Below are 23,247 nucleotides of genomic sequence, written 5' to 3'. Positions count from 1 at the left end.
TCAAATAAATTTTCGTCCTCCTTTGGCTATATCAAGTGTCCACTTTACAGAAGAGAAACAAACAGCCAGTTAAGGATAGAAGAAAGGAAGTCAGCATCAATCTTTCATGCTGACGGTCTCTCTCGTCAGATTTAGTCAAGACAGTTAAGCCTCGGCGACAGTTGCCGGTCTACTTCGTATCAACTCTGTTTGAGTATATCCATATCAAGTATTAGAGATTTCCAGTCTGACTTACACTGTAAAACATTTCCGAAGTTTCCGGGCAACTGACACTAAAGCGGTTCCCCTCCATCGAAGAAAGAGAATAAATACACGGTCTCATTCTCAACACATCACGGAATTTGAAAAAATTTCCAAGGCACCAAGGAATCAGAAAGAGCTATAGAAGCACATGTATGAAGATGATTAGGAAGACATTCAAAACTATTGCCAGACTTTTTACAGCTAATGTGTCTAAATTTACTTGCTTTGGAAGCTAATAATGTCCCCAAATGTGTTTTGATTCTGTCTGTGCCAGAGTCCACTAAACCATGAAGTCCTCAAAATACTCGTCGGGGAGATGCGCTTTTTCATTCCCGTCAATCGTACCCAGATACCACGACAAGTCGCTTCCATCGAACTCGCGTGCAGCGAAACCGTTGCCAAGATAGCCAAACCGATTAGAGGTTGTATAACTGAGGTTGTAATCTTCCCAACGGGGCTGTTTCATGGTTTCAAAGAAATGAATTCTCGAGCCCGGCCACATCATCACCTCCCCATCGACCGTTCCCTGCTTGAACCAAGAACGACATGGAGATGTCCATGCGGTACGAGGCATGAAGTTTCGGTGGTGTTCAAAGAAATCCGCAACCGCCTCAGTTTTGGGGTCAAAAGAAGTCACACCTTCCGATGACATTTTCTCAAGGATTTGGAGGAAGTGTCTTGATAGGGTCTCCGTGATTGGAAGGAAACTTCCGTGGCCGTAGGGGCCAAAGGGACCGTTGAAGACTGTTCAGTCGGAATTAGCATCCCAACACTTTAGGGCTGAGGGCGCGGAGGGGCTCACTGAGGTAATTGGGGAAGTGTGGAACTGTGATGGAAAGGTAAGTCCTTGGAACATTCTTCCACTCTTCACTCAGACTACGAGATTTCCGGCCGATTGTCGGGTACGCTGGCCGCCAACTGACATCAAAGCCGGTAGCACACACGATAACATCGACCTCGTGCTCAACCCCGTCCGCAGTCTTAATGCCCTTGGGGGTAAACTCTTCAATGGATTGACTGACAACCGAGGTGTTCTCGCTGCAAAGCGCCTCGAGGTATCCATTTCCGGGTGTAGGTCGTCGGCAGCCCACTGCAAAATTCTTCGGGACAATCCAGTCTGCGATCTCTGGACAACCGGCAAGCTTGGATCGCATATCTTTCTCCGCGTACTAAAAGATTTTTGTCTTGTCAGGAATGGCTAGAAGTGTACTGGGTCGAGACGGGAATCTTACAGCTCGCGCGTTTGCTTGCTCCTCGGATCCATTGAGAATGAATCGGAAACGGGAGTTGAGCTCAGACTCAATCTTCTTGCGATATGCCAGGTATTTCTGAGGGTCATTCCGCAGTATCTCTTTTTGCTTCTCATTATCTGTTATTGTCAGTATTCCGGGTTGAGGTTTAATAAGGCCCGCTTGAGGAAAGCCTTACATTTGAAATTTGATCCCCCTTTTCCTGCAAACCGTTGGCCAAAACCGGCAGTCACCCACGAGGCACTGCGAATGAAGCATTTGAGAGATGACACCTCTATATTGGCCGTTAATATACTTCCTTTCGCGCTTTAAACCAACGAAACTCACTGGGCTGAATGCTCGGAACGATTTGCACTGCAGAGGAGCCTGAGCCGATAACAGCCACACGTTTCCCCTGCAATTGAACGTTGTCGTCCCAGTGTGCACTATGAAGTCTAGGGCCCTGGAAGGTTTCCAGGCCCTTGATCGCGGGCCATTTCCATTTGCTGAAGTACGTCAGTCTCATCATTTTACAACCGTAAAAAAAAAAAAAGGATACCCACTTCAGCACACCACTTGCGTTGATCAATATGTGACCTTTGTCCTCAAAGACATCTTCAGGATTATCTCCTTTTTGGATTTTTACATGCCACTGTTGATCCTGCTCAACCCAAGTCGCACCTACCACCCTGTGGTCCAGGCGAATATATTTCCGAAGCCCGTACTTGTCGGCAATGCCCTTGAAATATTTCAAGATTTCAGGTGCACCCGAGTAACTACCAACACCCGGTAAGTTGAATGCCCATTTAGTTATTCGAATAAGACGGGTACTTGACTGCACTTACAAGGAGGTCCAGTCTGGAGAGGGAGCCCATGAGAACTGATAGTTGACGGAAGGAATGTCACATCCACATCCGGGGTAGCGGTTCTCATACCAAGTGCCACCAATCTCTGGGTTCTTTTCATAAAGAACCAGTTCTGTATCTAACGGGCTTGTGTCGATATCGTGGGCAAAGTTTAACGCACTCGCGCCAGCTCCGATCACGATGATACGGATTTTGCGACGGTATCGGCTTGGCTCTTCCACGATTTCATAAGGCTTAGTCCCATTTCCAACTCCATTGGCCGCCTTGAGCTCATTATAGTCACCGATAGATCCCATTTTGGGTAGAAGAAGCAGGATGAATAAAGTGGAGAGATGATCAGAGTGCTTCGCTCATCAAATCATGGAGATGCAAAGGCGCGGGATTGATGCATTTATGAGATTCTTCCCGTTAGCGCGTATTTCATTACATTTTGTGCTTAGTTTGCAGAATGGATAGTGGACAATTGGAGTCGCGCTTCCAAACTGTAGCTCTGCGTCGGTGTGGTGGAGCTCCGCGTCGCTGGAGTGGCGGAGCGGAGCTCCACCAGCCTTATCACTTTCCTCTCCAGGGCTCTCTTCCCTCTCCACCATCTCCACCATCTCCACCACGGAGAGAAGGGCGAAGAGGGGTGGATGATCGTCAATCTACAACTAGTCATGGACTTGTACTTTAATCATGATAAGCCACCTAAGACCTCTAATAGACACGCTTACCCCTTTCTGCCTGTTGATCACCTCGTCCACCAATTCTGCTGTATTCTACTGAGCCTGTAATCACATCCAAGATGCCTGAAGGTACCAACAAGAAGCCGTTGCGCATTTCCATTGGTGAGAGTTGAACCCCAACCCTCAGTGTATCTCCTGCTGTAGTATTGACTAGTATGACCAGATCGCGGAGGAACCTTCACCGATTGTATTTGCAAAGTGATCAACGGGAACGATATTCTAGTGAAGATCTTGTCTGTCGACCCGAAGAACTATGCCGACGCGCCAACTGAGGCGATTCGTCGCGTTTTGGAGATACACTATAAAACTTCAATTCCAAGAGGCTCTGAACTTGATCTTAAGGATGTTGGTAAGAGTTATCGCTCAGAACCATGTTTGGTTACTTTGGTGCTAATTGAACAGAATGGATCCGTATGGGCACAACGGTTGCAACTAATGCGCTACTCGAGCGCAAAGGCGAGCGCACAGCCTTACTTGTCACCGAAGGCTTCAAGGACATCTTGTATATTGGCAATCAAAGCCGACCGTACATGTTCGATCTGTCAATTCGACGATCAAAACCGCTGTACACAGACGTCTTTGAAGTCAAAGAGCGCGTGACGGTTGGGGCATGCAGTGACTCAAATCTCCGTACCGTGAAGCTGCAATCTCCAGAGCCAGTCGAGTCGATCATTGGTACCTCTGGTGAGGTTGTTCAAGTGCTGCAGCCTATCGACTTGGCAAGTACTCGGACTTATCTGCAAGATATATATAAAAAAGGGTTCCGCTCCTTGGCGGTGTGCCTCATGCATTCTTACATCTTCCCAACTCATGAGTTGCAGATTCGCGAATTGGCGCTCGAGATTGGGTTCGAATATATATCTCTCTCACATCAAACCTCACCTCGACCAAAACTTGTCCCACGAGGAAATTCCACGGTAGTCGACGCATACCTGACTCCAAACATCGAACAATACTTGCAACAATTCTCAAGGAATTTTCCTAATATCGACCAGTCCGGGACGCGATTGGAGTTCATGCAGTCAGATGGTGGATTGGTGCCCTCGTCAAAACTCTCTGGGCTGCACTCTATTCTCTCTGGGCCGGCAGGAGGTGTTATCGGCTTTTCCCAAACGTGTTTCGACGCAGAAGATCAAGTCCCTGTCATTGGATTTGATATGGGAGGAACCAGCACCGACGTTAGTCGATACGACGGCGAACTGGATCATATCTTTGAAACGACGACTGCTGGGATCGCGATTCAAGCCCCACAACTCAATGTGAATACTATCGCGGCTGGTGGAGGAAGTATACTGGCATGGAAAGATGGTCTCATGTCAGTTGGTCCTGAAAGTGCCACCTCCAATCCTGGGCCGGCCTGCTACCGTAAAGGAGGTCCTTTGACTGTGACAGATGCAAATCTGGCACTGGGGCGGTTGCTTCCAGGGGAATTTCCCTCGGTGTTTGGAGTTAATGAGAATGAACCATTGGACAGAGAGATTGTTCTTGCCAAGTTCAAGGATCTCACTCAAACTATCAACCAAGAGACGGGTAAATCACTGACGTGGGCAGAGGTAGCGGATGGGTGAGTAATATCCAGAATACAAGCACCAGATTCGGCCACTAAGTTCCTTGCAGTTTCCTCCAGGTCGCTAACTCGGCAATGTGCGGACCCATTCGAAGTTTGACCGAAGCCAAGGGCTATGATGTTGCAAAGCATCACCTCGCGTCATTTGGTGGTGCAGGGGGTCAACATGCCTGCGCTATAGCCGAAGCCCTGGGTATTGGGAGAGTTTTGATCCATAAATACTCCTCTATCCTCTCTGCCTATGGAATTGGATTGGCAGATCTTGTGCATGAGGAAGAGCGGGTATGCGCAAAAGTCTTTGACGACTCTACGTCCAAAACGATATACAGAGACATGGAAATTCTCGCAGACACCACCCGAGGCAATGAGTCCATGCAACCATTTAACAATGTTCAGACCCGCCGCTTCCTGAATATGAGATACGATGGTAGCGAGACTTCAATCATGGTCTCCCTGGATAGCTCTGGGGACCCTCGGGAAGAATTCATCAAAGCTCATCATCAGCAATTTGGATTCACTCCAACTAACCGCGCAGTGTATGTTGACACTATTCGCGTTCGGGCGATTGGCACCAGTGTATTCTCTGAAATGCCTTCGGGCAAATCTTTGAATTCCCCTCCCAAACTCGTGTCTGGATCAGTGGCCCCGGTTCCCAAATCATATGAATCCACTTACTTCAGTCCAATGGGATGGGTAAACACACCAGTATACCATTTTGACAGCTTGAGCGATGGATGCCAGATCTCAGGACCAGCCTTCGTGATTGACAAAACCCAGACAATCTTGGTCAGCCCGCAATCAAAGGCGACATTGACACAAGATGTACTGGTCCTGGATGTGAGCTCCTCAGGTCCAAAATTGACGAGTGCAGAGGTCATTGACCCAGTTCAACTTTCCATTTTCCGCCATCGGTTTATGGGCATTGCAGAGCAGATGGGACGCGTTTTACAAAACGTCAGCATCAGTGCCAATATTAAAGAGCGGTTGGATTTCACTTGTGCGATTTTCACACCCGAAGGAGACTTGGTCGCCAACGCACCCCATGTACCCGCCATGATCGGGAGTATGGCCTTTGCAGTCAGATCACAGATTGCCGAGTGGCAGGGCAAGCTGCAGGATGGTGATGTTTTGCTCTCCAATACACCAGGTAGGTATCTCAAGTCAAATACGAGTGGATCCAGCAGCTAACGCGTTATCATGAAGCATTTGGAGGTGTCCATCTTCCTGACCTCACGGTCATTACCCCTGTCTTTGACTCTGATGGAAAGGACATAATATTTTGGGCCGCTTCGCGCGGTCACCACGCCGACGTAAGTTCTCTCCATGCTCCAAGTACTCCAAGCAATCCATAGACTAACACACTTCCGTAGGTCGGGGGCATACTTCCTGGCTCAATGCCACCCTTGTCAAAGCTATTATCTGAAGAGGGCGCAGTCTTTGATTCGTACCTGCTTGTGCGCGCTGGCCATTTCGATGAGGAAGAGCTTCACCGCATGTTGTGCGTAGAGCCTGCGCGTTTCCCAGGCTCCAGTGGATCCCGATGCTTCCAGGATAACGTCACTGATCTGAAAGCGCAGGTTGCTGCAAACCACTGTGGCATCCGTCTCGTGCGCCAACTAATCCAGGAATATTCTATGGATGTAGTTCAGGTAATTACCATTGATGACGCAAGAATATAATGGACCACCAGGCTAACTGAAACAGATGTATATGCGCGCAGTTCAAGACTCGGCTGAGCTCGCCGTGCGGAATCTCTTGAAGCGTCTTGCCCATGATCGCAATGGAGAAGAGATATCCGCGGTAGACTACATGGACGACGGGACCCCGATCGTGCTCAAAGTAACCATTGACCCATCAGATGGTTCCGCCATCTTTGACTTTACAGGAACGGGTCCAGAGGTTTATGGTACGTTTATCTGAATGGCTCACCACTGAAATTTCAATAACTGATTGACTGTAGGAAACTGGAATGCCCCAATTGCGATCTGCAACTCGGCAGTCATCTTTGCTTTGCGCTGTATGGTTAACTCTGACATTCCTCTCAACCACGGCTGCATCAAACCTGTACAGATTATCGTTCCTGACAGGTCGCTGTTGCGGCCGAGCTTCGAAGCCGCAGTGTGCGCGGGTAACGTATTGACCTCGCAACGGATCGTGGACGTCATTTTCAAGAGCTTCAAGGTCTGCGCTGCCAGTCAAGGGTGCATGAATAATTTCACCTTCGGCAATGATGGAGAGCATGGGTTCGGATACTATGAAACCATCGCTGGCGGGAGTGGTGGAGGCCCCAGCTGGGCTGGCACAAGCGGCGTGCATACCAACATGACCAACACGCGCATCACAGACCCCGAATCACTAGAACGCCGCTATCCGGTGATTCTGCGTCGTTTCAGTCTTCGTGACGGGAGTGGCGGCGCCGGAATGTATCCTGGAGGAGAAGGCGTTATCCGAGATGTTGAGCTGCGGCTGCCGATGTCTGTGTCCATCCTTTCCGAACGCCGCAGCTTTGCGCCTTACGGTATGGCAGGCGGTGCTGATGGCAAGCGCGGGAAAAACACATGGATCACCAAGGCTGGCCGGCATATCTCCGTTGGTGGTAAAAATTCGATCCGCGTCCAACCTGGGGACCGGTTCGTTATTGAAACCCCTGGTGGTGGAGGATATGGAGTCCCTGGGGAGCCAAAGCAATCTAGCGTGGATCAGTCAACGGTCATGCCGTCGTTTGTCCCTATCGCCAACGGTAGTGTGGCCGCCAATCGGAGCTTGGCAGAGGAGGTCTAGGAGTATACGTAGTTAGACATTTTGTATTTATTTCTTTTACTAAATGTATTATCCTTCTCTCGGGTCCAGGTAAACAGTATTCGATATGCATGAAAAGAGTCGGGCTCCAGCTAATCAAAAGTTAAGAACTTTTACCAAAAAAAAGCAAAGACGGAAGTTGTGGAAGAAACAGCAGGACTGAACGCAAGAATTATTCCAATGTACTAGAAGAGGAATGTTGATGATAGACATTCTTGCATGCTTTCGAGCTCAGGTTTCGCCCCCATAGTGTTCAAACTGGAGAGTAGGCTGGCATGATAGCTAAAGTCTACCTGGTTTATTGAAAGGTTGTGCTAACAAGTGATTGGAAGAATACGTAGATTTCAAACAAAAGCTGTGGAGGTTGAAGTTTCTACTATCACAGAAGTATCTTAAAAGTCCAAGTCCTAACGCGGTACACTCCGATTGAAAACAAATATTCCGCCTTGGATCCTCAAGCTCAGCCAGGAAAGCCTCGAATGAAAGATAATAAAGATACCACGATCCCTGTTCAAGCGTAAAAAATCACAGCACATAGCGAAAGGCTGGCTGCTCGAAATCAGTCAAATCCAGGAATTCAGAGCCAGGGGCAGCATGCGCAGTGTCAGGGTCCTCGATCGCCTTGCGGTCGCGTCTCTTGTTCTCCACGATGTTGATTACCCGAATTACTGCCAAGGTGACCCCTGCCAAAGCATACATGATGGCGACCATCAGCTTGCCATCGAAATACTCAGGCGCTTGCTTTGAGCGGAATGTTTGAGGACCGATCCAGTTTCCGGCTGCGTAGGCCAAGATCTGGAGGCCGTTCACTGTCGCTTTCTTGGTGTACCCTAGAGTGTTGTTCGAAATCATCACCATAACGAGACACCAGGCAGTTCCAGCGGCACCGATGAAGTAGTATCCTACCAGCAAGGCGGCTTTGGCATCAAGGGGGATCACAGTCATCATGATACCGCCGATCATGGGGATCATAATGGCGATTATGGCAAAGAGGGTGCGATCAAAGAACCGATCGGAGAGATAGGTCAGTCCCAGTTTACAAGTAATGTCCACGAGGCCCATTGGCATGTTCAAAATCAGGGACATCCGATTGGAAAATCCAAAGGAGCTAATGATGATAGAGCCAAAAGTCGTGATTCCTCCGTTGGGAATATTCATCAGCAGCGAGAATAGCACGTAGAGATAGGTGCGCGGGTCGCGGAATGCTTCAAAAAACTGGGGCCATTTCCATGTATGACTGCCGATTCCTTGGAAGTTGCCCCGAATGCGATCAATGGCGATAAGCTTCTCGCGATGATTCAAGAACCGGGCCTGGATTTGATTGTCGGGCATGTACCAAAGATATAATATACCCGTTAGGACAGTCGGCAGGCCAAATACCAAAAAGAGGATTTTCCAGACAGCGATGGCAGTTCCGTGTACACCAGCTAGGCCGTATGCGATGGGCCCGATAAGCAGCTGGGCCAATCCGTTACAACTGAGCCACAAGCCCATGCGCCTGGCTTGTTCCTCTTTTTTATACCAGCAAGAAGTGAACAAGACAAAGGCCGGCGTTACGGTTGCCTCAAATGCGCCTAGGAAGAAACGGACGCACAGTAGGCTCGCATAGTTATGAGTGGCTGCGTGGCAGACGAGTGCGATACCCCAGAGCAGGATATTGACTGAGCTGTATTTGCCTATGGGCAGACGGCGAAGCAGATAAGTGGTGGGGAATCTAAGCTCATACATTAGCAACCTGTAGAAGATAATAGCAGGAGAACAGACTTACTCCCAAAAAATATATCCAGCATAGAAAATACTCGAGACCCAGCTGTATTGCTGCGAGTGGGGGTCCAAATGAGTGTCTTCCCGAATACCCATAAGCGAGGCATAGTTCAATGATGTTTTGTCGGCAAACTGAATCAAATAGACCCAACAGAGCAAGGGCATGAGGACTCGGTCGATTTTGGATAAAACCTTCTTGGCCTCGTCGGGAGTATATTCAATCTCCTCTGCGTCCATGAATTGGAGAGCAGGATCGATGTCCCGGATCTCCTGCTGCTTCAGGTCTCCATCCTGAACGTCCATGACCGCTTGCTCCGTGTCACGCTTTGATGGAACTTCGGATAGCTTCATATCGTTTGACACTGTGGTCATGTTGTCTCAGTTGATGCACCCTGTACAAAAGTGCCTCGGAATGCCAGAACCATGAAGCAATGGCTTCCTCTTTAAATCCCCTCCTGATATTGGGTTATTGGAAGGGCATTTGATAGCCTATGGGGGAGGGGCCAAGCTCCAAGCTGTACCCCGGACTTTGTGGAGGTGGACATATCTCTGGTGGAGCTCCATTTGGCGCTTGTGGACGGGCTTATCAGAAGGTTCTTATTCGAAAGTTTATATTGGTTGGCGTTCCACGTAACCCTAACCTTTATGCGCCCGGGAATAGCCGATGCAAATATCAATTTACTTATCCGGCATTGGGACTATCTATGATATCTGATACTTGACACAGTCCACCGACAACGATAATCCATCTTATCGCTTCACTGTCTGATTGATGCATTCGGCGACATACCGAACATTAGACCCGTTGAGCCCCGCAATAGATACCCTCGAACTCTCGGCCATATAGATATGGTATTCCTCTATGTCAGACACATGTCAGCTAGCCCTCTCAGGCCAAATATAATTGCGCCTCGGAACACCTGGTTTCCATTCACTTACTTTGTAAATAGTGTACTTGATCCGGGGTGAGACCAAGGATGCAGAACATCCCTTTTTGTTCGGTGATGCGCTTCCAGTCTCCAGGGGTGCCTAAGAAACCATCAGTGGTATTCCATATCAAATCCTGAAAGCGACCGAGAGGACGGAAAGCGTACGAAGTTCAGCCAATCCTTGATATAATTGCCATCGCATTTCTGCGATTCGCGAACTCATTGTGACGAGATCTTTCCGCCACTGCGCGTAAAGCTCCTCGTCTTCCAGAACCGCAGCTACGATGCGCGCGCCGAATGCAGGGGGGTTAGAGATTTCAGCACGGATCATTCGTGCCAGACTTGATTCGACGGCAGCTGTGATAGTGGGAGTATTCGACGAAAAGGCACACATTCCGACACGCTCGCCTGAACATTCAGCACAGGTTAGCATAAGATGGGGAAAGAATAGCACTAGAATCATCTTCATACCATATAGTCCCATACTTTTGGCAAAAGAAAGACATACGGCGATCTCAAGACCAAGCTCATCGGCAAAATATCGGATGGCAAATGCATCGCGATCGTAGTCGCCCGAAGTCAATCCCAAGTACGCGGCGTCAAAAAGGGGAAAGAGCTGCCGTTCCTTCACAATAGCACCGATCTGTTTCCATTGGGCTGGACTGCAGTCCCAGCCGCTTGGGTTATGGGCGCTGGCATGAAACACAAAGATGGACTTTGGGGCTGCCTCGTTCAGTGTTTGGATCAATGATTGCATGTCGACACCGGCACTAGACGAATAATTGATCTCTTGGACTGCGAAGCCAATTGATTCGAAAACCTGGCGGTGGTTCGACCAGCTAGGCTTGGTTATATACACGGTTGTATCGCGACCTAACACCTGCTTAAGCATTGTTCCGGCGATGTGGAGTGCCCCTGTACCGGACAGAGCTTGACAGGATGCGACCTAGAGGAACCCAAGAAGTCAATACCGGATTGACCGTCTGAAAGAAGATGAATATTACGCACTCGGCCTTCCCGGATTGCGGCAGAATGCTTGCCAAAGACCAAATCCGCAGCCAGTGTCCGAAATGATGGGAGCCCTAGAATCGGGAGATATTCATGGTTGGAGTCCTTGATCTTCTCTTTTGCCGATCGCACTGCGGGCAAGATCCAAGGGTTGCCATTTTCGTCTTTGTATGTCCCTTGCCCAAGATTTACTTTGCGCGCAACTGGATCCGCATTGTATGTTTTGGTGAGCTCGAAGATAGCGTCCGGGGGCGTATAGCTCACGACCTCGAAAAACGAAGGAGAAACAGAGCTCATTGTGCCGATCAGGGGGTAAGTAATTTTTGAATGTAAGTAGAATATTCAGCAAAGGAGGAAACAGCAAAAATTCAATGCAGTTAGTTATATTAGCCTTGATTGCGTTATGTGCCTTTCAATGAATACTAGCGGAGCCCGGCGATGGACAACGAGGTGGAGCTCCACCGACAAGACAATCACCAGTCGAGCTCGATGAATATGAGGAAAGGTGGGAGCAATAAATAGCAGTCAGGCGCTAAATACTGTCAGCATTTCTTCAATCCTCACATTCAAAAATCACAACGAAATGGCACCAGCAAAGCCCAACTTCGGCGTCTATACGCCACTAGTAACCTTCTTCGAGGAGGACGAGTCCCTCGATCTCCAAAGCACTTTGGCTCATGCAAAGCGCATGGCCGAAGGCGGGGTCGCTGGGATTGTGCTTCAGGGAAGCAATGGAGAGGCTCCTCATCTGGATCATAGCGAGCGCAAGACTCTGGTGCGCGCTGTCCGCGACCACCTTGACCATCTGGGCTATACAGGATTGCAGTTGATTGTCGGTTGCGGCGCACCTAGTGTGCGGGAAACGCTATCCTATATCTCAGAGGCTAAAGCTTCCGGTGCCAATTTCGCTCTCGTGTTGCCACCGGCATACTGGGTTGCAGCCATGAATGCATCCGTTATTGAAGGCTTCTTCCATGATGTAAGATCTTTCTATATCCTGAAAAAGAAATCCGTCTCTCGTGTTTTGATGGTCTAACAATACCTGAAAATGCAGGTGGCAACTCAATCCGAGCTTCCTATTCTCATATACAACTTCCCTGGCGTGACGGGAGGTATCGACATCAGTTCCGACTCCATCATCCGCCTAGCCGAGTCCAATCCAAATGTTGTCGGGTGCAAGCTCACCTGCGGCAATGTTGGAAAGCTCCAACGTGTCTCATCAGCACTTTCAGGGACATCATTTGCTGCTTTTGGTGGAAAGTCCGACTTTTTCCTACCCGCGCTCGTCGCTGGATCGAACGGGATTATTGCCGCACTCGCCAATATTGTACCCAAGCTGCATGTGGAGGTGCTGCGGTACTATGAGAAGGGCGAGCTTCAGGCAGCACAACAGCTTCAGTCCAAGCTCAGTCATGCAGACTGGGCCCTCACCAAGGTGGGCATTGCGGGTGTCAAAGCTATCGTGTCCCATCATTTCGGATACGGTACGGGCCGGGGACGCAGACCACTAGGGAACACAACAATCTCGACTTTGAGCCAAGGAATTGTGGCTCCGATAAGTGAGGTGGTTGATCTGGAGAAACGTTTGTAAAGGTGCATGGGATTGGCAGGGGCGACTTGTATATTCTGGAATGAATATGTTAACATGAAATCTAAGAGTTAGAAGAAAGAAAATGAGAAACAGTCTATAGTATCTGGTTAAGATCCTAAATTCTGCCAATGAGAATTCTGTGACTTGGGGGTGAAATTTGCAATCACATAGCAATTTAAGCTGTCTGTAGAAATAGCACTGCTACATCAATAACCAGGCGTCAAAGCTTAACGCTGTCAATAGCTGGTTCACGCGCAAGGCAACGTACATGGCCTGGTTCTATTTTTAGGGAAGGAATCAAGCCAGGAAGCGTTGAGTGAACCTTAGATCAAGTTTAAGTACAAACACATAAACGTTCTATTTAGTCAGAAGCTAAAGACTCAGTTTCCCTGTCGACTGTTTTCGCTCCAAAATGACAGGCCCGCTTCCATTCGCCCTGTACCATACATGGCTGAACTATCCAAGCACTCACCAGCATATTCTCGTGCTGACATAAGACGATGTGATGCAGTTTCGAGCGTTGGGAGACGAGTTGAATGACTGGCAGCGATGGAGAGAGCGTGGTTCATGTCTTTGCTTGCAAGGGCGGCTGCAAACCCGGGAGACGTGTCCAGCGGCGGTGCATACGCGCCAGTAGTAATACGTTTTGAGTAGCTCTCGAGCACGGGACCAAACATATTGCCAATAAATTCCTCCAACTGTTGATTGCCAAGCCCCGTCACTTCGGCAAATACTTGCGCTTCGCCAATCACTTCCATGAAGCTGATAACGAGAATATTCCTGGACAAAGGAATGAATTAGCTCAATGTTGATGCTTGCTTCAAAGATTGAGCTGATGCCTACCCGGAAATTTTGAGGAGGCTGGATTTTCGCACGTCTTCTCCCATATCAATGATGCTACGTCCCATGACGTTCATGATAAGAGACTTGATTGTCTCAACTGCCATAGCAGGTCCGGCTACCGCGAAGATCAGCTTCCCAGCGGCTGCCACGGGGCTAGCACCAAACACTGGAGCAGCTACGAACGCTGCTCCGTGTTTACTTAGGCGCGATGTGGCCCATTCTGACGTTTCTGGATGAATAGTAGAAGTGTCTACAAATATTTTGCCTTTCAATGAATCGCCCGCGACCAGGGCCTTGTTAATTAGTTCCTTTAGGACATCGTCATTGGAAATCTATTTGTCTTCGTCAATACAGCGCACATCCTGTAACAAACAAATGCACCTCCTACCATTGTAAAAATTACATCCGAGTTTTGGACGACATCTTCGAACTTCTCTTCAGGTATGGCTCCTTCATCACGAAGACGATCACCTTTTGACAAAGTGCGGTTGCTGTAACGAAGTGGCGACAAATTGTTGCTCAGAAGATATTTTTGGAGATTGAGGGACATTCCCAGCCCCATCGATCCAAGGCCATACTATTGACGCCTGGTCAGCAAATGAGCGACCAAATAAGGGATGATAACCTACCCAGCCAACACTCAGAGTCGATGATGTCATTCTGGCTCTTTAGATTGCAGTTGCTCGATTCCAAAACTTTCCGGAAGCCTTTAGTTTCCTCGCAGGTTTAAAACGGATTGCGATTTAAGGTTGACCGAACTTAAGGAGCCGAATGGGATGTGGAGCTCCACTTGGTGTACCCACCGTCCACTCGCTCGGACGACGGGTTCACTCGGGCCCAGTACCCGGGATTTCGCCCAACACAGCCAGCATGGAAGGCCCGATCCCCCACACGGATCTTCGCTGACAGAATGCCTTGATTAAATTGACAAATAGTGACTCGCCTTCATCGAGCAAACTAACGAAAGCCTCTCGATCCATAGTCCATAAGCGGGGGTCTCGGATCACCCGATCATTCTCTGTGGAGAAATTGAGAAGGGCGGACTCCATGAGGGTGTTGAAGATCAACATGCAGGATTCCGAGGTTTTTGGGAGTTCGTTGAACGTGTTCAAGTGGTGTCGGATATCGGTGCTTGCGCGTTTGAGCGCTCCCCAGATACATAATAAAACACCGTAACTGGTCACGGTGACCCATGGTGCTTCGCGGACCACTTTATCCTGCTCCTCCCCGGAGATTCTGGAAAATGCGCCAGATAGATCATTCAAAAGAGCCAAAATCCCCTCATCGCCACCGACATGATGAAGAACAAGAGGTGCTGACCGTCGGATCGCGACAAGGTTCCCTTGGGTCAGGTGAGTGGAAGCAGCCATCCCAGCTATCAAACTGTTATCCACAATGCCTCCTACCAAGAGCTGATCGGGGCGACATAAGCTGATCTTGAGAGAAGAGATAAAGAGCTCGTTCGTTCTCCATAGAAGAAACTGGGGGCTGTCACCAGTGTAAGCTTGCTTCTTGACAATCTTCGTAATTGCTTCTATTGCCGTGTGCACTTGTTTATTCTGAGCCTGAGTCAGTATATGGAATGGATTCGGATCGGATGGACTGGGTGGCATCTGATAGTAACACCGCGTAAAGTCCCGCACAAGAGCACCCATGTTCGTCAGAACGCAAAAAGCGGCAAAGGGGGATGCCTCTAACGCTGATAAAAGTTCCGAGTCCGGTGTTTCGGTCATGAGTTGCTGAGTAGCAATTGTCAGAGAGGCGGTCCCAACGCCGCGTGGCCCGTGTAACAGACTGTTGGCTGTTGTAAAAGTCGAAAGTCCAAAGTTCTCATTGAATCTCAAAAGCCATATCTCAGAGTTTTTGGCTTCCCACAAATTGATAGGGAAGGGAAGCTCCCAGCCAAGTTCCATCGGTGACATCAACGGCCGAGAGTTGCAGGGCGAAAATGTGTGTGAGTCCAGGAAGACTAGAGTATACAGCGACAGTCTCATCGATTCAGTGGTAATATAGGACATCCACCGTGTATAGAGAGTTTGCGAATCATCTCTGGATGAATTGAAATCATGTTGGTACATCCAAGACTGGGCATCTGGCATAGCGATACCCTGTTGGGACAGACCAATTTCGCGTACAGCCTATATCAAAAAATAAGTCTAGGTGAAAGGGGGAAAGGAAATTGCAGAAGACAATACTGACATCGATAAGTTGCCGTAGCATCTTTTTCACGGTCTGGAATTGGCCTGCTTCGCTTGCGTATACCCCGTAGATTATATAGAGAAGCCACGCTTGCATGACCCAGGGCTGTCTGATCTCACTGCAATTCAAGGAAACCTATTTCAAAATCGATTAGAACGTTGCTCTCATACAACACGATAGTGAGGCTCATCATATACCATATGCCGGAGCTCTTCCTGTCCACTTTGCCATATACCTTGACGCCACTGTGCGAGGGCTTGCGTTTCCACATGATCATATAAGTTGGGAGAAAATAAGCTTCCAATGACAGTAACGGCCTCCAGCAATAACTTTGGCGTCAAGGATACAGTGAATGTAGGTCGATGCAACAGAGGGAAAGACGGATGGAAATGCTCAAAATACTGCTTGACGTATGTTTCTTCGTTATTGGCGTGGTTACTGTGTGTTAAGTTTCCGTTGTTAGACGTGTCATTTCAATCGATGAGTCCCCTTACTGTGGAACGGCATCGGACGCAATTAATACAGATCAGCTCAAGGCAAGCATACCTCAGCGAGGGAGATGAGAGACTCTGGGGTAATTCAGTAGCAAATGTACTGTGCTCTTCCCAAAAAGCTTCGTCGGTCACGACAGGTTTGGCTGGGTTGGAATTGGTGGTCAAAGGTGATGTTATGCCGACCATTGCCGGGGGGGTATGCATACCCTCCCACGGCACATGAGGCTGAGATGTCTGAATGGGAGATCCTGTCGCACGGCAACGATCACCATGTCGTTTATATACGTCGCTGCAAAATTATCAGTTTTATTGCAATGCATGGCAGGCATGAAAGTGGAAACAAGACCTTCGAGAGAATCGAGCATGACATCTGCCACACTGGAAATCCTTGCGCGAAGCGCCGCCATGACCTTATAGGGCATCAATATTTGGTTTTCTATGAAGGAAAATTCATGCAGACTTACGTGCACGCTTATGCCGCTGTAGATTCTCCTGCGGCAGATCGGATCGGCGTCAGAACTAGGCAGAGGAGATAAGGAGCTGGGGTACTTACACTCCGCGTAAAAGTTTTAGAGCATTTATCACACGGAAACGGACGATGCAGGTCGACGCGATTGCCGCTCGTCATGTCTGAGATGTTGCTAGTTGTTTGACTCATTTCATTCATTTATGGGGATCGAATACAGAGGCTGGGGAAAGACGATCTTGACTAATGGGCTCACGTGCCGTTTTCTCCGCCTCAACTTTAACTTGATAAGCTGAACTTCATAACATTGAAGGAACATCTTGTTGGATTTTGTATAGATTGTAATATGAAGTTTCAATATGTCGGTCGGAGGATGGAGGTGTTGAGAGGCCCTCACTTTTTGCTCTACGATTTCTGCCTTATTTATTGGACGCTAATCCCGAGACGACATTGCGTCGATCGCGTTTAGATGGTGCCATCGTAGCTATAGACCGAGATATACTAGAAGCACCTTTATACAACTGTTCTACCTCGGGAGACATAGATAGCTTCACCTTTCATCTCATCTCTTTTTACCGCCGGCTTCGTAGCCGTTTTTGAACACTTTGTAAAAAAAGTAGCCTCAAGAAACTAGAGGACTTCTGCTAGAGGTATTGTAATTTATTGTTCTTATCCAAATATCTGAGACCCCGCTGTAAACTAATTTTCCTAACTTCACTGGCTATCTCGCGCTTTGCGGGGTTGATGTCGTGATAACTAACACATTTTTGTTGAGTGACACGGCTATGTCGCGATCACAAATATTTAAGACCTAAGTGAGGCTTATCAATCTTCGCCATTTAAAGGGCCACTTCTCTCTCTCGGTGACTATCCATCTTATCACACTTTTGACCACTACGAACGATATTAACATATCCAATATGTCTGCTACTGAGACTATCACCGTACCCGTCCAACCTGATATTCAGTATCACCCGGAATACGAGAAATATAAAGAGCGTACACGTCGCCGCAAGGAGACTGAGACTCTACAGACCTCTTTGCCCGCGGGGTTTCCACAGCAGCTCATATCACCACTAGTTTGGGAAGGAAAGGATGTTGAGAAACGGGATGATTGGATTTACCAGTTGAAGGATGGTGAGTTGGATGAAATAGATGCTGCTCTGAAAAGCTTCAAAGGTATATAACTGTCCAAATGATCAGTATCGGCTTTTTTCTAATTTGACCAGCTCTCAACCTTCCTCTGGGACATATCAACCAGTCAACCTTCCCTCTTCCTACTCTTCGACCCACACTGCGTGACTTGTCAAAGGAAATCCACACTGGTCGCGGTTTTGTCGTTCTCCGAGGCCTGCGTATCGATGAGTACTCCCGCGAAGACAATATCATTATCTATACTGGAGTATCGTCTCATATCGGAAGTATCCGCGGGCGCCAGCAGGATACCCGACTGGCCAACGGCACTTCGCCTGTGATATCACATATCAAAGACCTCACTAGCACAACTGAGCGGGAGAAGATCGGTGCGCCCTCGAACACGGCCGATAAGCAGGTTTTCCATACCGACGCCGGCGATATCATCTCACTGCTGTGTCTCAACCGAGCCGCGGAAGGAGGCGAGAGCTACCTGTCTAGTAGCTGGCACGTCTATAATATCCTGGCTAAGGAGAGACCGGATCTTATTCACACTTTGTCTCAGGACTGGCCAGTCGATGGGTAAGTGCCCCCGAAGTAAAAGACAATAATCCTTGCAAACTAATATACCCAGTTTCAACAATCCGTCCAAGCCCTATACTCTCCGCCCTCTGCTGTATCATCAGCCTGCTACGGCAAATACACCCGAGCGCGTTCTTATTCAATACGCCCGCAGATACTTTACTGGCTTCCTGGCTCAACCCCGGTCAAAGGATATTCCTCCTATCTCAGAAGCTCAAGCCGAGGCACTCGACGCGCTGCACTTCTTGGCGGAAGAGCATAGAGCTTCTCTGGATTTCCAGAAAGGTGATGTTCAATATGTGAATAACCTCAGTATTTTCCATGCTCGTAATGGATTCAAAGATGAGCCTGGCCAGGAGTGAGTTGGAATTTCTTATACGCCTCGAGGCATCTTATCACACTGCTAACGGCATGATTGTATTAGGCGTCATCTATTGAGACTTTGGTTGCGAGACCCTGAAAATGCATGGGAAACACCCCGGCAGCTTCAGAATCGCTGGGATACGGTTTTCAAGGATGTTGCAGAGGACGAGCAGACTTTCCCTTTGGAGCCTGCTCTTCGTAGGAATATCGGATCTTGAACAATAGGTCATGAGTGCATGGAATGTCAGATCAATATTGAAATCGCAGATCTAGACCTATTCAGTATTATCTTCGGCTACATGCTTATTGGCTGTTTGTATCTTTTTGATATCTCATGTAGGTTTGTTCAAACACATCCTGCGGTGGGGGCAAACAACATGCGGAATGATCATTCCGGAGTACCGTTCCGCACTTGTACTATACAACTTCGCCCAGTGCAAAGTAGTATCCTAAGCGTATCGGAAACATGAGGAAAAAGCCCCGCTTTGAACCTGGGGTCTCTGTTTGCATTAAGATCAATATATTGAAGCTTAGAGGTGGACCAACTTTGCAGATGTGATTGTGACACCCTATTCCCAAGCCCGTGCAAACACCAATAACAACCAAGGTATGTGTGGGCGCTCTTGGCATTCTCTACAGCGGAACTAATTCTCACTTTTACAGAAAAAGGCGGAATGAGCGCCAGATGGCCGTGCGGGGGAAGATCAGCAATACCCCGGATTTCCCCAGTCAACGCGGTTTTACAGCGCAATCAACTGCAGGCCAAATTGTATTTAAAAAGCTCACTTTCCGCAGTGTGTTATACTCGATGTAACCTTACACATTGAGATATCGGATCCACTCGGATCACTTTATCATTATCCCCTACCATATCCAAAATGGATCCTGAAAAAGAATGCGACCATGAAACAGTCGAAGATGTCAAGTCTCAATCTTCAATACCAGAGCTGGATCGCTCAGCGGAGAAACGACTGCTCTGGAAACTTGACATCCACGTTGTTCCGATTCTTATGTTCCTTTTCTTGCTTGCCTTCCTTGACCGGATCAATATTGGAAATGCCCGACTCCAAGGTTTAGAGAAAGATCTGGGTATGAAAGGCCATGATTATAATATTGCGCTTTTTATCTTCTTTATTCCGTATATTCTTTTTGAAGTTCCCAGCAATCTCGTTTTGAGAAAAGTGCCACCGTCGTGGTGGTTGAGTGGGATTATGTGCTTATGGGGTATGAACAGCCAAACTGAGCCGAGAGAGGGTTGCGCTGACTTTAAATGATATTAGGAATTGTGACAATCTGCCAAGGTGTAACTAAGAGTTTCGGTGGCCTCGTTGCATGTCGTTTCTTGTTGGGGTTGTTTGAAGCAGGGTTCATGCCAGGTGTGTCGCTCTTGATCTCTCACTTGATCTTCACTAATGTAGTAGGTTGCATTTATCTGATTGCTATGTATTACAAGCGTCATGAATTGCAGTGGCGATTGAATGTCTTCTTCAGTGCTAGCATTCTGGCTGGCGCAGTTAGTGGAGTATGTATGTCCTGTGTGGTTGTGATACGTTCAGAGCTGAAACATCATTTGTAGCTTCTCGCCTATGCTATCGCCCAGATGGATGGTGTGGCAGGATTTAGCGGCTGGCGCTGGATTTTCATCATAGAAGGTCTAGTTACGGTCATTGCTGCTATTGTTGCCAAGTTCCTTATTGTGGATTGGCCAGAGAAAGCATCGTTTTTGAATGACCAAGAGCGAGCTCTGCTGCTTCAGAGACTATCGGATGACCATGGAGAGGCGCAAATGAACCGCTTCGACAAGCCAGCAATCAAGCGTACATTCTCGGATATCAAGCTTTATCTGGGGTGAGTATTGTGTCCTGTTTCAGGTTTAACACATATTGACATCTACAGGCCGATCATGTACTTTGGTATTGTAAACACTGGCTACGCTTCGTCCTTTTTCACCCCAACAATTCTCAAACAACTCGGCTGGACATCCGTTCGAGCCCAAGTCATGAGTATCCCAATTTACATCGTCGCGACAGTGATCGCACTAGCCACAGCCTTCGCAAGCGATCGACTGCGCCATCGATTCGCATTTACATTGACAGGCTGTATCATCGCCACAATTGGGTATGTGATTTTGATCTGCCAGAAGTCAGTGCCCGTTGGTGCCCGATATTTTGCCCTGTATGCCATCACCGGCGGAGGATACATGACACAGCCAATTTTAATGGGCTGGCTTAGCAACAACATGGCTGGGCATTATAAGCAATCGATTGCGTCGGCTATGCAGATCGGATTTGGTAATTGTGGCGGTCTGGTTGCCAGCAATGTCTTTTTTGATTCGGAGGCTCCAACCTATGCTACTGGTTTCGGTGTGAGTTTGGGTATGGTGTGGATTTGTGGTCTGGCGTGTGTTGTCTTCTTCACTTATTTGCACCGTGAGAATCGTCTCCGTGAGCAGGGTAAGAGGGATCATCGATACCAGTGGCCGCGGGAGGAGCTGGAGAATCTTGGAGATGACCATCCTAGTTTCAGGTTTACTTATTGAGATAGATATAGGTGCAATAAAGTCGAAGTGCTATACATTTGTATAGATTTGGCAGTGATAGTGTGATAATAACTCTACTCTAGCTAGATCATCTAGATCACACTAGTTTAGGCTCACCCGGCATTCTGATCACATGGAGTAGACAACTTTGGAACAAATTGACTTTGACGGTGATGCCGACGAACGAGAGCGGTTTGACAGCAATGTGACATTAGTCCGGCGTTTTTCTTCAGTTTCTATTTGACCAGAGATGACCATTTCCCTGGGTCGATTCTCCTATCCTGACATACTCCGTGGAACAGGTTTATGCCAAGCCCCACCCCTACAGTAGGATCGGCATCTTCTCCCGACATGACGTATGACGTAGCAGGCTTCACTGAATTCTCGTTCGACGTACGGAGCAACTATGAGCAGTCGATCAGTTAAGCTCATTCGCATTCCATAGCGAACATCCTTGTCCCATAAGAGGAGGTGGAGCGGGCGACTAATGCATCGCAAACTCCATGGGCTCGCCAGCTCCAATAAAAAGAGAGGCACGCCCCCCGCAGGTCCCGCATAAATAGTACCAGAAAGACTCCCAAGAGCCAATAATTCCTACTTAAACTGCCCGCTGCCGCCAGTCCCTCTCCACCTCTATACCAGATCACCCCCGTTCACCATGGCGAGATCTCCCAAGAAAGGCACGCAGTCACTGCCCTCAGAAGGGCCCTGGAAGGTTGACCATCCATTTGGTCCACCTCCAATCCAACGCTCTGTCTCCGGAGGCATCCAACGACTCCGAAATACCCTCTCCAAGATATCACCCTCTGCCCTCGCAGAGAAAGAACTCCTCCGAAAAAAGAACCAATACAAGATCCCTCTGACCGAACGAAACGTCGACACGCTCGTCACAGAACAAGAATGCAACGAAGCCTGCAAACCCAGTCTGAACTCGCCCGAAATCCAAGTCACCGAGTGGCTCCAGCGGGTATCATGATTGTCGCCAACACATACATACCATTCAAGCGAGAATGAGAATGAGAATGGAAATGAAAGTGAGAACGAGAATGGACATCAGAATGCGAGTTCGGCTGTGGGAATGCAAATGTGAATGCGACAGAGCTACATGTACATGCGACAAAGATACGCTAGACTCTTTCTCGACGTTTCGATCACCTCCACAACACCAACCCCCGCACCCCAGAGCCCAGAATACGATCAGAAAGTCAATCCCTGGCGATTCGGGGCCCAAGCCGTAGTGATCTTGGCTTGCCTCATGGGGTAAATCATCGACTTTCCCCTCTGGGTACTTCCTTTCGGGTTATGCTTGGCGTCAACGTCATGACGTGGATGGAGTATGTATGCCGAGACGGGACGCCATTCGCTATGTTTTGAGCATTATTGGGACATTCTTTTGGGGGTTTAGATTATATGCACTCTGACAGGTGTCAGTTTGATAATGTTAATATTATGAGATTTATTATGACTTATATCCTGGACAGTTAAGGTGTTAGGCCTTTGAAATGGAGGAGTCGGTATTAGTGACACCGAAGTCAGTCTAGATCCTTGGCTTATATCATTGTCTTCGGTTTATTCTCCATTTAACACAGGAGTTGGTTGATTGGTGCTAAAATAGGTGTTTGCTACTAAATAGGTGTTACTCGACCCTCTTGCCAAGGTTGCGGACAGCCGGGGTATACCTCCCTGCTTCCGGTAACTTATAATGTACAATGTTACCTTACAAATTGGTACTTCCAAACGCACAAAACGGTGCCTAAATAGCATAAGGATAATATATACATCACACACATACTATCCAACATGGATATAACTACTTCGTAGTATAGCGAAGAACAGACCCACGATGTGTCCAACTGAGTGGATCAATAGGCGGGGTAACTTAATCAACGACAGCTCCAACAACATC

At 48.2% G+C, this 23,247-nt stretch overlaps 10 protein-coding genes across 10 annotated transcripts; 5 read left to right on the top strand and 5 right to left on the bottom strand.

Moving 5' to 3' along the window:
- Window positions 1-523: 523 nt before the first annotated feature.
- On the bottom strand, window positions 524-2,634 carry PENARI_c003G06542 (flavin-containing monooxygenase; the record flags this gene model as incomplete). The annotated part of the gene is made up of 7 exons (XM_022628458.1): window positions 524-987; window positions 1,046-1,412; window positions 1,476-1,612; window positions 1,672-1,767; window positions 1,821-1,978; window positions 2,036-2,248; window positions 2,318-2,634. The coding sequence occupies 7 exons, from the start codon at window positions 2,632-2,634 to the stop codon at window positions 524-526; spliced, it is 1,752 nt and encodes a 583-aa protein (XP_022491526.1).
- Window positions 2,635-3,122: 488 nt separating this feature from the next.
- On the top strand, window positions 3,123-7,411 carry PENARI_c003G03931 (uncharacterized protein; the record flags this gene model as incomplete). The annotated part of the gene is made up of 8 exons (XM_022628265.1): window positions 3,123-3,165; window positions 3,227-3,412; window positions 3,466-4,627; window positions 4,681-5,777; window positions 5,834-5,940; window positions 6,001-6,279; window positions 6,335-6,536; window positions 6,591-7,411. 8 exons carry the CDS (start codon window positions 3,123-3,125, stop codon window positions 7,409-7,411), a joined length of 3,897 nt encoding a protein of 1,298 aa, XP_022491414.1.
- A 543-nt stretch (window positions 7,412-7,954) lies between these two features.
- On the bottom strand, window positions 7,955-9,565 carry PENARI_c003G04246 (uncharacterized protein; the record flags this gene model as incomplete). Its single annotated transcript, XM_022628289.1, has 2 exons — window positions 7,955-9,143; window positions 9,198-9,565. The coding sequence occupies 2 exons, from the start codon at window positions 9,563-9,565 to the stop codon at window positions 7,955-7,957; spliced, it is 1,557 nt and encodes a 518-aa protein (XP_022491838.1).
- Window positions 9,566-9,943: 378 nt separating this feature from the next.
- PENARI_c003G01340 (uncharacterized protein) lies at window positions 9,944-11,427 on the bottom strand (the record flags this gene model as incomplete). Its single annotated transcript, XM_022628092.1, has 5 exons — window positions 9,944-10,053; window positions 10,133-10,222; window positions 10,288-10,530; window positions 10,594-11,068; window positions 11,131-11,427. The coding sequence occupies 5 exons, from the start codon at window positions 11,425-11,427 to the stop codon at window positions 9,944-9,946; spliced, it is 1,215 nt and encodes a 404-aa protein (XP_022491646.1).
- Window positions 11,428-11,713: 286 nt separating this feature from the next.
- On the top strand, window positions 11,714-12,721 carry PENARI_c003G10196 (dihydrodipicolinate synthase family protein; the record flags this gene model as incomplete). Its single annotated transcript, XM_022628715.1, has 2 exons — window positions 11,714-12,109; window positions 12,185-12,721. 2 exons carry the CDS (start codon window positions 11,714-11,716, stop codon window positions 12,719-12,721), a joined length of 933 nt encoding a protein of 310 aa, XP_022491604.1.
- A 361-nt stretch (window positions 12,722-13,082) lies between these two features.
- PENARI_c003G08362 (NAD(P)-dependent oxidoreductase) lies at window positions 13,083-14,223 on the bottom strand (the record flags this gene model as incomplete). The annotated part of the gene is made up of 5 exons (XM_022628580.1): window positions 13,083-13,093; window positions 13,194-13,501; window positions 13,565-13,896; window positions 13,953-14,141; window positions 14,194-14,223. The coding sequence occupies 5 exons, from the start codon at window positions 14,221-14,223 to the stop codon at window positions 13,083-13,085; spliced, it is 870 nt and encodes a 289-aa protein (XP_022491304.1).
- Window positions 14,224-14,391: 168 nt separating this feature from the next.
- PENARI_c003G11232 (fungal specific transcription factor domain-containing protein) lies at window positions 14,392-16,443 on the bottom strand (the record flags this gene model as incomplete). The annotated part of the gene is made up of 4 exons (XM_022628782.1): window positions 14,392-15,702; window positions 15,764-15,898; window positions 15,961-16,201; window positions 16,310-16,443. 4 exons carry the CDS (start codon window positions 16,441-16,443, stop codon window positions 14,392-14,394), a joined length of 1,821 nt encoding a protein of 606 aa, XP_022491635.1.
- A 1,200-nt stretch (window positions 16,444-17,643) lies between these two features.
- On the top strand, window positions 17,644-19,020 carry PENARI_c003G04140 (TauD/TfdA family dioxygenase; the record flags this gene model as incomplete). The annotated part of the gene is made up of 4 exons (XM_022628280.1): window positions 17,644-17,902; window positions 17,953-18,439; window positions 18,492-18,797; window positions 18,864-19,020. 4 exons carry the CDS (start codon window positions 17,644-17,646, stop codon window positions 19,018-19,020), a joined length of 1,209 nt encoding a protein of 402 aa, XP_022491659.1.
- A 660-nt stretch (window positions 19,021-19,680) lies between these two features.
- PENARI_c003G01714 (uncharacterized protein) lies at window positions 19,681-21,341 on the top strand (the record flags this gene model as incomplete). The annotated part of the gene is made up of 4 exons (XM_022628119.1): window positions 19,681-19,891; window positions 20,224-20,324; window positions 20,379-20,650; window positions 20,699-21,341. The coding sequence occupies 4 exons, from the start codon at window positions 19,681-19,683 to the stop codon at window positions 21,339-21,341; spliced, it is 1,227 nt and encodes a 408-aa protein (XP_022491796.1).
- Window positions 21,342-21,999: 658 nt separating this feature from the next.
- Window positions 22,000-22,317, top strand: PENARI_c003G08704 (uncharacterized protein; the record flags this gene model as incomplete). Its single annotated transcript, XM_022628606.1, has 1 exon — window positions 22,000-22,317. The coding sequence occupies one exon, from the start codon at window positions 22,000-22,002 to the stop codon at window positions 22,315-22,317; it is 318 nt and encodes a 105-aa protein (XP_022492011.1).
- Window positions 22,318-23,247: the final 930 nt, after the last annotated feature.

Source organism: Penicillium arizonense, assembly GCF_001773325.1.
Source record: "Penicillium arizonense strain CBS 141311 chromosome Unknown PENARI_contig003, whole genome shotgun sequence".
Classification (NCBI taxonomy): Eukaryota; Fungi; Ascomycota; class Eurotiomycetes; order Eurotiales; family Aspergillaceae; genus Penicillium; species Penicillium arizonense.
The sequence above is the reverse complement of the archived record's forward strand: the minus strand, read 5'-3'. Positions and strand labels throughout refer to the sequence as shown.